The sequence below is a fragment of the Festucalex cinctus genome, chromosome 5 (assembly GCF_051991245.1).
Source record: "Festucalex cinctus isolate MCC-2025b chromosome 5, RoL_Fcin_1.0, whole genome shotgun sequence".
Classification (NCBI taxonomy): domain Eukaryota; kingdom Metazoa; phylum Chordata; class Actinopteri; order Syngnathiformes; family Syngnathidae; genus Festucalex; species Festucalex cinctus.
The window spans coordinates 9,572,814-9,589,102 of record NC_135415.1 but is presented as its reverse complement, the minus strand read 5'-3'; the positions used below and the strand labels follow the sequence as shown (position 1 = coordinate 9,589,102).

At 40.3% G+C, this 16,289-nt stretch overlaps 1 protein-coding gene across 1 annotated transcript in view; it reads left to right on the top strand.

The window, feature by feature from the left end:
- Nucleotides 1-15,913, top strand: part of gas2l1 (growth arrest-specific 2 like 1) — a 30,211-nt gene extending 14,298 nt beyond the window's left edge. Inside the window, 5 exon segments of the mRNA XM_077522434.1 lie at nt 1,053-1,160; nt 7,406-7,502; nt 9,505-9,805; nt 11,974-13,671; nt 13,673-15,913. Coding sequence (XP_077378560.1) covers nt 1,053-1,160; nt 7,406-7,502; nt 9,505-9,805; nt 11,974-13,671; nt 13,673-13,853 — 2,385 coding nt within the window. The 3' untranslated portion in view covers nt 13,854-15,913.
- Nucleotides 15,914-16,289: the final 376 nt, after the last annotated feature.

The following is a 16,289-nucleotide window of genomic DNA, read 5'->3' as shown; positions in this document are numbered from 1 at the left end:
GTACCGGGGCCGATACCATAAAGTTGTTATCGGCACTCGCAATGGTGGCCGATAACAGCATCGACTTCAAAAAACAGCCCTCTTGTGGCTGTTTTACGATCAGGAACTAGAAATCGGAACAATAAAAAATGGCATTAATTTCAGCCAATTTTAAGGAAGAATGCTATATTGGGATGTATAGGTCTTTCTTTAAAATTATCTGTCATCTTTTGAGGGGGAATTTTATGTATTAGTGTTAGTATCGTGCCTACTCAAGCATTAAATACTTCTGGTATCAATGTGAAAAAAAGTGGCATCAAACATCCCTATTATTATTAACATTATTGCATCGCTCATGAATTGTGCTTTGGTATTTGCAACGTACGTTTTTTCCCCTCCACACACTTCCAGAAAAGTTCTTTTGCTGGCTTTATGTTGTGTAAGCCAACAAGATCCGGCACACTTGTTTGAGACCGATGCCAAGAACAGCATGTGAGTCGTCCAATCCTGAGCGAGCCCGGGGCTGTGTAGCACAGGCAGATCTCGCTCCACCCTGCAGTCGTGTCTGACTCCAGTTGCCTAATAAGCAGCCCCGACCACAGCAAGGGCGCTGGCTCGTGATCACAATTCAAAATCCAGCTGGCGGCGCTGGCCTGCTGACATCATCCTCATCACCAACACCTCCCCCTTCTTCTGCAGCTCTGGTCTGTGGGTTCCTTCCTTACCGTCGCTCGATGATGCCACTGCCAGAAACAATGTCACATAGGGCAGAGTGTGTTCATCGGCACGTTGTTGTTTTCGAAACCCAAAATAATGTTGAGAAATATTGGGCAAAGAAGTGCTTCTAATGTGGTAAGAAAACAGGGTGGGGCACTCTATCACCTAGGAGATGCTAGAGTGGAGTGGGCAGGAAAATGACGCACACTCTAAATGTACAGACTTATTGTGTAGGTGACACTTCACTTCTCCCTGCAAAGGTCACAATTGCATATACGTGACTAAGCATGACCTCATATTGGCTTCACAGACATGTAACGCGCGTGTTGTGTTTTGTTTTGTTTTGTTCCTCTCAGGTCCGGGAGATTCTGGGCCGGTGTTCCTGTCCAGCTCAGTTTCCTATGATCAAAGTGTCAGAAGGAAAGTACAAAGTGGGAGACTCCAGTGCACTGATCTTCATAAGGGTATGCCCATCAAACTTTGTCTGCTTCAAGTAGAATTATATGTAATTATATGTTGCTATAATGGGTGCAGTTAAAAATGACATTTAATTGCTTTAAGTCATTTATTTATATTTAAACAACATAACCTTAATAGTTGCGCACATTCTGCATGCAGTAAAAGATTCAAGGTAAGAGGACACATGATGTAATCAGCTGGATTTATCCTGTAGTTTACCATTATTACTATGTTCTTTTGAGGTCCGCTGTAATTGCATCATACCATATGCTGGTAGCCCAAATAAATCACGCCGTATGTTGGAGGAATAACAGAGGGCTGCCTCAGCATGTTAAGAGCGAAGCTTTTTTTTTCTTCTTTTTTATGTCACAGTCTGAATCTGAAAGTGTAATCACAGTACAGTGGAACCGATGATGTCAGGATTTTTTTTTTTTCCCAAATAAGATTTGAACATTCTCAAATGTTCATACAAGTATACGAAGTGGTTACTTAGATTGTACTAAATCCTTGTAAAAGAAAAGAAAAAAAAACCTCACTTTGATAATCTCTGTCTGAGTCATAGGCTACGTAGTGGGAAAAGGAAGGCTTTTTGGGGTCAGATGATTTCATATGCTAATTTTTACTCGTAACAGTCACACAATTGTAAAAATAAATAAACCACCATTTCAAATCAACTCCCATTTTATTTATGGAGCACATTAAAAATACTGTAAAGTGTTGCATATAAATGCAAAATACAAATTGAGAGGTTTCAAAACAATAAAGTCAAAAAAACAATAAATCATGACGACATTAAATGCCAGTGTGTGTCTGACCTGTCAGGCAAACTTGCCTGCGAGTTTCTTCACATTAAGGCAAAATTGACCTTAATTTTTGTTGCACTTTTGATTATTTCTTCATTATCGATGTATTGTCAGTTTCATAACATTTCCCTGATCAGCCAGGACCGACATGCTCCACTTTTGTTTCTATACTGTTCTACACTATGCTGCGATGACGCAGCAAGACATCGTTGATACCAAAAAGATGAGGGAAAAAAAATCATTCAACCAGTCTAATGCCTCTCTTGCATGTTGCCAACTGCCAATCATAATGATGGTTCAACCTCTTGAATGTCAATTTATATGTATGGCAACATTGTGACTGCACTCCGTGTTGACTATTTCCAAAGCATTTCTCTGGCCCACTCCCAGAACTGCACTTTTTCCCAGTGAGACACAAATAGAGAGCTTTAGGTCATTTCCTGCATCGGCCTTTATCTCGGCAGTATTTTGTGCAAGCAGCACTGTTTGTCTCAGTTTCAGATTAGGAGTTGCCACTATACCCGCAGCAATCCTCACAGGACCGGGCGGGGAGACTGCTGGGCAGTATTGATTCGGTCTCGCTTACCTAAATGGTGCCCCTGCCAGATTAATGGGCTCTTTGGATGGTGGACCAAATTGTGAGCATTTACAGGCTAGATCTACCCCACTGTCAGTGTCGATACACATTTCGCTGAGTGGGTCCAACCTCGTTAATATATACGCTTCATAAATAAAAAGTATTTTGGTGCTTTTACGGAGAAGTCAACCCAAATATTTCTTTACAATATGTTCTATGCAGCCCCACTAGTCTAGTCTGATTAATATTGCGTTTGTGGAATATTATTTTATTCCTCTCAAGGGGTAGCCATTTTGCACACAGTTGCTCAGGTAATGACCAATCATGGATCATCTTGCGATGCCATTTTAAAGTGGAAGTCAACCCCCCACCCAGCCCTCAATCCCCTTTTTGAGAATAATTAACAACCAATCACAGCTCAGCTTCAGAAAACAGGTGAACTGTGATTGGTGAGTTGCTCTGCTCCCAGGTAACGACCAATCACAGTGCAGCTTCAGAAAACAGCTGAGCTGTCATTGGTCGTTGCTTGAGCCCTGAGCAACTGTGATGTCATCTTCAGTCGACAGCAAGTGTCAAAATGGCCGCCACTGAGACGGATAAAAATGTCTGGATTTTGCTTCATATCTCATATTCGACAAATGTAATATTAATCAGAATGTCATCTTTAGACTAGTGAGGTCACATATAACATTATTGTCAACAGCAAGTGGCAAAATGGCCGCCCCATGGGGGCAAAAAACAGGTGGTTTCTTTCTGTTCCACAAGCACAATATTAATCAGATGAATGACGTGTGCACTAGTGGGGGTGCATAGAACATATTGTAAATAACACTTTTGGGTTGAATACCCGTTTGAAGATTTTGATTTATTATGAAATTACACTCTAAAGACGCTTGATAATGATCTACAGTGTACTGAATAGTCTATTAAAAGATTTACATTAAATTTTTACAGAATTACTCGTATACACAAGAGGCATAACACATTATATGATACATGCTAATGCTTTTTTGGGCATCATTATCTTTGTGAGTGCAGAATAACTGATACCGATCTTTCATTAGGTCTCATCAGACCGTTCAAAAGGTGCCTAATATTGTGAGTGGTTATGTCTTTATGTTACGTTTTGCTTTATTTGCTCAAATTGATACACATAAATACTTGCTTTACCAGAAATGCTATATTTGAAATTTGTTGATGGCACGTGATTGTCCGACGTGATACTGTGTTGCCACTATTTATTCATAAGTGCATTGTAGGGGTGCGCGTGTGCGTTTGTGTGTGTGCTCATCCGCCATTCCGGGAGTGTTTCACTTGTCAGATTAGTTCTCTTCACAATGCGTCCTCCCTCTCCTGGTTCCTCTCTGAGGATGGCCGTGATTATGCATATGCTCAAGCAGCCATACAAGTGTGGCCAGCACGCCTCTTCTATTCAACTGAGCAGAGGAAGCTGTGGCCGCTTTCAATGCAAAAAAACAAAACTATTCAATGGCTAAAGCTTTGTCGAGGGTCTTGGGGCTAAACAAGGCCACGGAACAGATCAAACAAATGGGCAATTGATCAATTGGGACAGAGGGGGAGTTCATAATGTTTCTTTTCCTTGAGGGAGGCCACTTTTACTGACAAAAGGATGCTTTCAGTCATGAATATGGGATTTGATCAACAACACGGGTGAGGAAATTGCCCCAGCACGTGCATTTAATAAAATGCTGTTGCCATAGAAACAGGGCTTGCGTGTCTCTTGCTTCAGCAGCTGAGCCAGCAATGCAAAGTGGAAGATGGTCCTTGGACATCTTTTCAGCTAGCTTGTGGAATCTGGAAATAAATATATGGATATATGGTAAAATTTATGATGTCATAAAATGAAACAAAAAGATGATTGGAGATGCTTGCAACTGCAACTAGACAGAAAGATAACTGTGTTGTTGAATAATGTAATAGATGCTTTGGCATGGGACACTATAAATCTGCTCAGATAGTTTCATATCTACTCACTGTTGCATCATTTAGTCTCTCTAATCTTTTTTTTTTTTTTTTTTTTTTTTTTTTTTTTGCTGGCACTTTAGTAGTAAGTGATCTGTTCTGATTTGTTTTATGGCTCACTTTATGGAAAGATATACACCCTGTATTATTCCCCCACCCCCAAAAGACATCATTTTGAAATATGATTGTCTGAGTACTTGGGCAAGCAAAATTAAAATTATATATAAAAAATTATAAAATAATAATAATTGGAAATTAATAATAATTGGAAATTAATAATAATAATAATAATAATAATAATAATAATAATAATAATAATAATAATAATAATAATAATAATAATAATAATAACATTATATATCCATCCATCCATCCATTTTCTTGACCGCTTATTCCTCACAAGGGCCCCGAGATAGTGCTGGTGCCTATCTCAGCTGGTTCTGGGCAGTAGGCGGGGGACACCCTGGACTGGTTGCCAGCCAATCGCAGGGCACACAGAGACGAACAACCATCCACACTCACACGCACACCTAGGGGCAATTCGGAGCACCCAATTAACCTGCAATAAAATTATATATAATTAAAATTATAAAAATTCCAACAATATATTAGTCATATTATTAAAGTGTAAAGGAATTATATAGGTTTTATAACCCATTCCACGAAGCCAAGCAAATACGTTTGATGTGTGCACCACCTGTGACACAACACATTTTAATTTGTGCATAGCGCTTAAAATTTTTTGTGCTGTCTAAATCTGCTTTCCATTTTTCAGAAATTTCATTGAAAATACACACTGCACAATCTTGTTTTACTGTTTATGAGAATATAATCATAATAATAAAAGTAACAACAACAACGACTACTACTACTATTACCATTCTTACTGTTGTTATTATTATTACTGTTGTTATTATTATTATTATTACTATTATTGCTACATTATTATTATTATTATTATTATTATTATTATTATTATTATTATTATTATTATTATTATTATTATTATTATTATTATTATTATTATTATTATTATTACTACTATTATTATTAGTAGTAATAGTAGTAGTAATAGTAGTAGTAGTAGTGGTAGTAGTATTAAATGCCTATTTATTGTGAGTGCATGACATTCTTCACCTTGAAAAAAATGAAGAAGAAAATAATTAAACTTTAAACTAAAATTTTAGATAGCTTAATTTGATTTTAGAAGATTACATGAATTTATATCACTTTTTTTTTTTTTTAAATAATCCTTTCCAGAGTCAAATCCTCATAAACTGTTAACTTCCTAAAGACATTGTTTTATGTGACATTTAAATATCACACAAGTGTAAATGATATTTAGACTGTGAATAAAAATACACTTTGACTGCTTATCCGGCCCTGGGTCATGGGGAGCAATCCCATACCATATCCCAGCCAGAAATGGGAAAAGGACTGACATTCTCTAATGAGTAAAAGTAAAATTATTTGTGTAAAAAAATAAATTTGATAAAAGTAAAAGTACCCATTTGAATAATTACTCAACTAAAAGTAAATAAGTACAGGCTCTGAAATGTACTTTTTGAGTCTTCATATGAATAAACAAGAAGTGAGAAGTGAACCCTTGCAGCCTACACAGAAATCAGACAAAAGTACCACTGCGATACTATGAATGACCTCCACAAACAACACCCACTGAGCTACTCTTATAGATGAAGTGAGTTGTGGAAGATTCACAACAGTGACTTTTATGTGACTATTAAGGCAAATTTGTTTTGAAAATAATGTTTAAGAAGAATTATATGATGTGTAGGCCACTCCCCACTGTATTTGTTTCTCTTTTTAGTTTCTACTTTGGCACCACAGATAAAGTATTAGTGTACACATCAAAATCTGAGAAAGTAACTCAACGTGTGCTTTAGGTAGTAGTATCAGACAACCCGCGAATCTGTCACCAGCCTGAAGCCAGGTCAGTTGAGTATAAGCAGTTTATGCTCTGATAAAGATAAGCAGATCAGCTGTTTTGACGCATCATCATGCAGGAGGGGAGCGGAGTGAGCCAGATGAAGAGACTAGTGGATTGACGGGCAACGTATTAGAGAAGGTGGGGTCAGACGGAGGCGCACGTCCCATGTCTGTGGCCTCTCCCTGACCACCATTCTCGGGAACCACTGATTAGATGCTCTGCCACCTGTGACGCGCCCAAAATAAAATTTTTGTGCCAGGATAAAGAGATGTACCCTTATGGCTTGTCCCGAGCCCGGCCTAGGAGACCCAGGTACGACCTTTTCAAACATGTGGCTGGCAGCACCTATTACACAACACGCGTCACATCAGGCAGAGTGCGCTGCTTCAGTAAGGACAGCTTCTGCCTGGAGGGAGCGTGGCTCTTTGCTCGGATCGTGTGGATGTGTGTGCCTCAGAGAGCAGAGGAGAGTAGGAAGTGACATATCCATGACCCCCCCACGCTCTTTTAGGGACACCCACGCCTCCCTTCCTTTGCCTCCTCCTTGCTCCGACAACTAAATTCCCAGAGAGGACAGCAGGGGGTGAGTTGTTGCCATGCTAATTTCACCACGAGGGACGGATGCAAAAGGCCGAAATGAAAGTCTAATGGCGCAATAGCTCTTTATTATGCCACCTTTTTCTGTTTAATTGTGAGTTGGCATGGCAATGAACGGCCCGCTTAATGACAGCAGCTGGGCGTGATGGAGGAGAAAGGGGGAGGAATGGGGGAGGGCAAAATAGGGGGGCATCTAGGTGTTATGTAACATCTTCGGCAAGCTGTCCCACTTGTAGAATTAGTACATCTGTTGCGCTGCAATAGATGCAAAAGATTGATCTATTTTACATTGCCTTTTTTTTTTATCTGTTGAAACCTTGTTTTATGTTTTTTCTTCCTCAGGTCCTTCGTACTCATGTGATGGTGCGTGTTGGAGGTGGCTGGGACACATTGGAGCACTATTTGGACAAGCATGACCCATGTCGCTGTGCTGCCTTTGGTGAGCTTTTTTTTTTTCTTTCTTTTTTTACCCATCAGTTCCTTTACCAAAAAAGCAATATTGTAGCATCTTGTTTGGCGTGAATCCCACCTGATTGAAGGTCAGCAACTCATCCACAATGGGGTGAGCTGTGTTCAGATAAGGTGTGGACACCATAAGGGTCAGACGAGAGGAAATTCAAAATGGAGCCATTCATTGCTCTTATTCAGCTTTGTGTATACGCCTTCTATTTCATTTTGAACTCTGACTCATTGGACATCAGCCAAGAAATGAACACATTCATGCAGGTTTGTAATGGGAAATGTGCTTTAAACCTCTACCATTATCTGAAAGTACCTACGTTTAATACTGCAGTCACGCTTTAGATGGAGGTCCAAACTGTTTCTGAAATGGTGATGTCATGGAATTCTGATGCAAGCGGCAATTACTTTTAGTCAGTGTTGCATAGTTAACCACTTAGGTCACATCTTGATCGCGATCCCATCACTCTTAAAACTTCTGGTCAAAAATACCCAATTTTGGTCATAAATTGGACCGACACACTACTTGGGTCAGTTTAACCAAACTATGGATTGTTTTGTATTAAAACAACCCAGTTATTTAGGTTGTTTTGTATTTCATAAAATTGATTGTTTTGTACAGAATAACACAGAAATTGGGTCAAATTGACTCAAGTAGCTGGTCGGTCCAATTATTATTATTTTTTTCTTTCTTACCAAATTTGGGTTATATTTGACTCAGCAGTTACTGCTATATCAAAAATAACATAATCCTGGTCAAAAACTGTGTCAAAACAACCCCAATTTCCTAATTTCTCAGGTTGGTTTGTACAAGAATGTGGATTGCTTAGTATCAAACAACCCAGAGTTGGGTCAAATTGACTTACCGGTAAAGAGCGCAAAGGTCCAGTTTTTGACCAATATTACCGTATTTTCCATATATAAGGTGTACCGCATTATAAGGCGCACCTTCAATGAACAACATATTTTAAAACTTTTTCCATATATAAGGCGCTACAGTAGAGGCTGGAGTTACGTTATGCATTCATTAGATGGTGGTGCGCTAAAGGGAATGTCAACAAAACAGTCAGATTGGTCAGTCAAACTTTATTAATAGATTACGAACCAGCTTTCTGTCAACTCCATTCACTCCCAAAATGAATAAACAGCTCTTTTATTATTTTCTCTGAGGTAAAGTATTAGTATTAGCTAGCAATCCAAGATGGCGGGATCTTCTGCGCATGCGCGTCACCGATCCTGCAGGGTCACCGATAGCGTCTTGACAGCGAGACCTGTTGTGGCTCAGTATTGATCCATATATAAGGTGCACTGGATTATAAGGCGCATGGTCAGCTTTTGAGAAAATTGAAGGCTTTTAGGTGCGACTTATAGTGCGGAAAATACGGTAGGTTATATTTGACCCAACAGTTTTAAGAGTTCACCCTGAAAAGTGGTAGGCCAAAAATAACCCAACTCTGGTTGAAACTAGAGTCTAGTACTGGGTTGGTCTAGTTACTAGACCAACCCAGTACCTGGGTCAATCTGGCCCAACTTTGGGTTGTTTTGTATTCATCTGTACAAAAAAAAACTGAATGGAAATTACTGGTTCAAAACCAACCCAATTCTGATGGAGAATTGGACCAACCTGCTGTTTTGGTTTTATTTTTGACCCTCAAAAATAATCCAATTCTGGTCAAAAACTGGACTCACCAACTACTTTGAGTGATTTTGTATCAAAACAACACACTTTCTTAAGTTGCTTTGTACAAAAAAAAAAAAAAAGATTGTTTTGTTTAAAAAAAATACAATAAAAATGAAAATTGGGTCAGGTTGACCTAAGTAGTGGGTCGGTCCACTTTTCAACCAAAATTGGGCTATTTTCGACCCAGCAGTTTTAAGGGTATAAACAACATCTTAGCCCCACTCTTGGTATCCTTAACTTGATTTAGTCGTCTATAATAGTTTTCTGCTATTAAACCACATGTTCACTTGTCACCCTGCAGCCCATCGGTACCATCAGGCCAAGGCCAGTGGCCAAAGTCAGGGAGGCCAGAGTAAGTCCTCAAGTGCGCATTCTTCCCGCTCCACGAGTCCTGGTCCACATTGGCGAAACGATGGCATGGCACCTTACAAACCACCCGACAGACGCACGCTGGAGCCCTCAACCACACCTTGTGCCTCCACCGCTTCCACAAAGCCAAGCCACCCTCAGAACTCTTCTGCCCCTTCTGAAAACGAGCCTCGTACTGGTCTTCCTCGGCCACCCAGAGATCGCTCGGAACCTCGCCCTTTCAACCCGCTGAGGTGAGTGTGGAATAAAGTGCCTTTCATGATACAGACGTAATCGCCGCAGGCCATCTTTTGCCACTTGTTCTTTTGTGCCACCTGGCAGGGCAGACAAAAAAAAAAAAAAGAATTTAACATATGCACAACAAGTGCAAATGCCAGGAAGCAGATTAGATTAGAGCAGAGCAGATTTATCTAATCTCAGGTGACATTGCCTTGATAAATCCGCCTCACCCAGACACTCTTCAGCGCCTTCTAGTGGAGAGCTTTCAACTACATGCTCTTCATTCGAACCACTTGTCACTCCCGTACCTTTCCTTTACTTGCGTGAATATGAAAGATGACTTAATCATTTCAGCTTCTGCTTAATTGGAGGAAAACCTCTGATATAGGTACTTCAGAATTTGCATGTTTGTGATTAAATAGTAGTGACAAAGCCAGATTAGCAGCATTGTCTGCTGTGTGTAAAGAGAATTAGGCTTATATGCTTAGTTCAATTCATACTTTCCTCATACATGAGTGGGAAAGTACGATTGTACACAATGATGAGGTTGTTTTGGCATACGGCCAGTGTTCTGTATTTAGAAATGACACTCAGCAGAAGTAACGTCCAGAGCACTTAACAAATTAACTCTGAGTGGGTGTTGCATTCCAGACAAGAGAAAATGTAATCAGCCAAGTATCCCTCGACAACTGTTGAAAGCTAACTGGGGAAGTAGGTCAACAGGTGAATTTCTGCAAGTGATTGCCAAGTTAGGACATACATTCGTTATCTATGGATGATAGATTTGGTGTTTTAAAACAACCATCAATGATAGGCAGATCTTAAAGACTGAATTATATTGTGACAATAACAAATGGGATTACAATGGAAATAATATTTTTTCATACACTATCTGTTTCTGATCATGAACAGGTGAGAGGCAAAATCCGGATGATGCACACTATGTGCATACAGTACACTTGCAAGTATAACACAGTCTTTATATATCAGCCATTACTTACATCCTCCTCTAAGTGAACAATAAGAGCTGATTATACAGTCCGAGTGGATAGTCCCACCGGTGCATTACAGTGGAACAGTGCCTAATTGAGAAATAGCAGTACTGTGTGTTCAGTTCTAATCCTCCCACTTGTCCTCATCCTGACTGTAATCCCCCATGGCCGTCACAGCCCACTGTATAGAGGAAGACTGAGCCTTGGGTCAGTTAGACAGTCTCCGATCAGTCAGGTTGTCACAATCAAAGCATGCTCTATTATGGAGCTTTATGAAGTATATCATTTGAAAAGTTGCTATGACGCAGATGGGTTGCTTCCTTATAGGATGACTCAGGAAAAGTATGATGAAACAAATATTAGTAAACACATGCTGGGACAGACATTTAAACGGGACAGTCTCGTTGATGGCTTCCATGAGTTTCTTCATGTTCCAAATATTAACTGCTCTGAATTTGAAAAGAAAATGTAGTGTTCCTTTCACCAATGTCCAACATGAAACACTAATACCACCTAGTGTCAGAAAATTACCTTCAACACAAATCTATGACTCAGTGTTTTACGCTCCTTTTAACAGTAACTGTTAACTGTGGATTTATGAACTTCAAAAAAACTTGAAAAATATAGGTTATTAGGTTACAATTAGAACAAATATAATGTGCACTTATTGTATGACTATTAATTGCGAGTTAACTGTGTAAATCGGGCAATTAATTACAATAATTGTAATCGACTAACAGCCTTAATAAATAAACAGTATATGAATATATGTACTGGTATGTATGTATATGCGTGTGTGAATATGCAGTACAACAAAGGCATTAGATTAGTTTTAAGTTACATTAAAAAAAAAAAAACATAAAAAAAAAACATTCAGCCGGGTAGGATAGGCTCCAGCACCCCCGTGACCCTAGTGAGGATTAAGCGTTTAAGAGGATGGATGGATGGATGGATGGATGGATGGATGGATGGATGGATAAACCCCATATCATCCAAGAAAGCATTTAGCATTAGCTAAAATAATAACACAACCACCAGATTCACTAGCTATTAAATTTATTATAAATAGTTCCTGGTGAAAAATTACCGGATATTTAATTTTTGGTGAAATTTTTCAGTTTTTTTTAAATTCTGGTCAAACTATGGGAGAAATTTGAAATTGAAATGTCTCTCCCCGTCTCATGTTTCAGGAGGGAGACAATGTTGCCGGTCACCAGACGTCTTTCTGGAGATAGTGACTCTTCCACAGCGTCCTCCAAAGGTGGAGGAGGAGGACGTCTGTCTCTTAGTGGGACATCCCACCGCTCTAGTGAAGAGGTTGTCTTACTTGTCAATCGCAAGGAGGGCAAGCATGTGATTGAGAGGCCTGGAAATCAGAGCACACCGCGGAGCTCACTGCCCCGCGCGCGGAGCCAGTCTCAGGAACGCTCAGTGCTTACGTCCACAATGAAACCGAGCCCACCTCACGCATCTGATGGAGTACGAAGCGCTCGGACGGAACGGGGCAGATCTCTTGGTAACGACGGTCCCAGAAGGCTACACGCTCCTCGTTCGCACAGCCAGACTAAGGTACCTGGCCATACTCGGTCCAGTGAAGCCACACCAGGAGAGACAGCAGAGAGACGAGAGGACTCTCGAAATAAACAAGTGCCCCCATCTTCTCCGAGAATAGGTGGCGTGTTGTCCAAGAGGCAGTCGGCCTCATGCTCCAACTCACCCATTAAAGGAGTACAAAACAACAACAGCAGCAGCCCCAGTAAGAAGACAATAAACACTCCCAGACCCCCTCGCTTACCCTCGGCAGGAAAAAGCAGACTGCTGCCTCCAGTCACTTCGGGAGGACGACGCTCGCCTCATTCAGCTCCTCGGAATTCTCACCATCATGCCGCCCATCCACCTCGAATGTCCCATAGCGCTCGGCCAAACGGGCGAGGCCTCACTAGAACCTGGTCTGGTTCGGGCCGTGAGGATCCCAAGGAGGAAGGACTGGGCTGCGGCTTCCAAATGCTGCCAGCGATGGACCCCCAGAGAGAGCAGGACCTGTATCGCAGCTTTGAGGCGGAGTATTTAGCCAACACGCAGCAAGTCAGAGGAGGGTCGAGTAGAGTAATGGGCCAGCATGGTGCTACAACCCGTTCAGTACCTGATGCAAATATCACAGATTCTGCTTATTCCTCCTCAAACTCCTCCTCTTCCTCCGTGAACGTGGGTGCAAAGTTAGGAGCCCTGCCGGATCTCAGGGAGTCCAAAAGGGCTAACGCGTGCCACTTTCCCTTAGATGATCCCTTGAATTTACTTTACGGGCACAACTTTAGTCAAGGGGAGGCAGAACACTGGAGGGGGGATGGAGGGGGTCTAAAGAAGCTCCCAGCCATCTCTAGCTACCGGGGCCAGAAAACCAACAGGCTGGTGAACCAGGTTGCTCCTCAAACTGTCCACTGTAAAAATATGAATGGAGACCATGGGGGTCAACAAGACAATGAATGGCACAAAACTTTGCAAGGTAATGTTCCTCACCAGCCTAGCTTACCATATGATGTACAGAATAGTGATGGTAGTGATGACCTCCCACCCCCAGAGGCCTGTCCTTCACCTGTCCCCCCGCCCCTCTCCGAGGACTGCTCCTTACAGGACGACTCCAGTGAAAACTCTTCGATGTGCTTCAGCCTAAGCGAATCCCACTCTGAATCTCCCCCGCCGACGTCTCCCCTGGCCAATGGCAACGCATTGGGAGAAGGACTACATGCTAACAAAGAAAAGAAGCCGGATGGCGTCGCTCGTGTTTCCGAACACAAACTTCCAACCAGAATGAGAACTCGCGCTAACAACGCCCCGCCAAACAACCCCTCGCGCATCCCCACACTGGTCAGCTTCAGAGAGGCGCAGGTTCACGAGACCAATCACACGGAAAACCATCTCCCCTCATAACTCCCGCCCTCCCACTTGCAACATCTTGCACCAGTCCATCAGTGATGTGGTTCATCCTCAGCCTTGTTCTCCTGCCATGGGCAACAAGGATTGCACCTTCTCTGGAAAGTCAGGGAGCCTGGACACTGAAGCTTGCATGTAGCACAGAGCTGTAGGGAATAACACCAAGGGCTGTTGTCCTTATTGTTGACTACTGTGTAAAAACAAAAAACTTTGGACTGAGCTATAGACTGTTTTATTGCATGTCATGTTGCTTTTATTTTGCACTCTAGCCAAATCATTTATTACCAAAGGAACGGTGTGAAACATGTCTTTTACTGTCATTTATTTCAAGGTGTGCTTGGGGAACATTTTGCCAATAATAAGGTGTTTTTTGCTTGACACTTAACAGAGTAAAAGAGAGCATATGTGCTGCCATGTGCCCCATTGAGGGGTATGGTCAAGTGCCAGAGATTTAAAGCTGCATTTTTTTTTCCAATACAAAACCTTAGTCAGATTGATTGGCGACCTCTTGTGGTTCGCCACGGCCTTGCAAGTCATAAAACTGCTACCATTCTCCTTCGGTCGTCTTCGACTGAGTATCTACATAATATACATGGAATATATTTTCTTTGATGCAGTGCAACGGTTTAGTTTATGCTTTTTGATAATTGTTTATGGGCCAATGAAGGTTATATTGCTTTGTCGTCATTTTCACTGACAAAAATGTGGAGTTTTTGTCTCCAACTAAACTACTTAAGAACCCACACCTGTACAGGTTTCAGTTACTTAGTAGAAAATGAATGTGTAAATACATGTTTATGTGCCCGCTAAGGTATGTGGGTGCTTTGTATATATTAGAATGCAATGAATACAGTGTACATATTGGCTGTACTAAGTCCTGGGCTGCCTTAGCTATGCAATATTGGGTGGTGAAATGCCTTGACAGTTCTCTTTGCCTTAAAATATTCTCACAGGTTTGGTTTTGAATGTTTCTGTTAAAAATCACAACACTACATTGCCATCATTAATGGTGAGTTAAATTGCAGAAAGTGAATAAGAATGTTGCCCAGTTTAGCTAGGCATTAATTATTGTCCACGAATCCTTTGGCAACTAAGAAAACACCCAAGGAAAAATAATACCTATTTGAGCAAATCTGGCTTTCTTATGTTGTAACAGTTGCTCATTGTGGGAAGACATACAGTACCGTTTTTTTTTTTCCATACACAAATGATAAATCCTGCATGGTGCTATATGTAATGCAAGTACCGGGATGCTGACATTTGATTGGTAACGAATGACTTTCGTAAACTTGAGTCTGCATAAATAATAGACAGGCTACTGTAACTGGATATAAATTATATACTTAATTTTATTAAGTAAAAAAAGAGGGATTTGTGTCATTGCCCTATAGTTAAAGCTACAAAAATGGTTAAACAACTACTTAGTCACACTACTTTTATTTATTGTCTCAATTGCTCTTTAAATATAAATAAAATCATCTCCAGAGAGAGGAAATCGACACATTGACTGGGCTTAAAAAGGGCTGTGCATACATTTGTGTACATACTGTATGAGTGGGATGAAAGAGGGGTTAATGTTGGTCTTATTTATTTATTTATAAAGTGATGTCTCATTGGACTTTCGTGGCATCCTTGGCCAAGGTACTGTAAATGAAATCTGTCTTGAAGGAAGCCAAATGAGAGCCCTATCTGTAAAAATATACATTACTGTTCACTGTTGTTTTGTTTTTAAGATTAATTTAAAGACAAATATTAGAAATATTCACTGTTTTAAATCAATATTAGTGGCAAGATTTGCAAATCTATGTTTTTAACATCCTAAAAGTTTTAAATTGAGAGTTTCTTTTTGGCTTCATCAAAAGATACTTTTATTTGATATTTAAATCTACCAAGCAGGAAAAGTATGACGTATTCACACATACTCTTAGGTTAATCTGGTTTATCAATCATCTGGGTTATCATTCTCATAAACTGAAATTCAGATGAACAAAAAAAGTTGATCATCTTTTGTCTGCCCCAAACAGCAAAATTTGAATGTTCAGAATTTCTTGTATGCTGTTTTCACTTGAGTCAATCCATTAAATGCACTAATTGTGAAATTTTGATGTACAATAATCTGCAATACTTCACTGTTTTTTTTCTTTCTCAAAGGTGAAAATGCTGTTGTTCTTGTAATAAATACTTTCCTTCTAAACTTTAGGAACTGATTGGATTATTGTTGCTCGTTATTTTTTCCTATACAGTTCTTAAAGTGGATTATAATTATATTGTTAATGTGTGCAGATTTTGCAGGATAAATGTAAAATTGAGATGGCATATACAGTAAAAAGTATGTGTAGATTCCCATTCATCCAAGTCATAGTAATGTGCTGAAGTTGAATTTAATTGTGGAAAGACTGAACTTTAGTTCAAAAAGGTTAAATGTTAGGTGCAGTGTTTCCATAATTATGTCTCTGGTAAGTGTTCCCTGGGTTTAGTCACATTGGAGTTGATTTGGCTATTTATATTGCCATGTCATGCACCATCAATAGTGAAGTATGAGTTGGTCGACTTATTTATACATTATTTAATCATA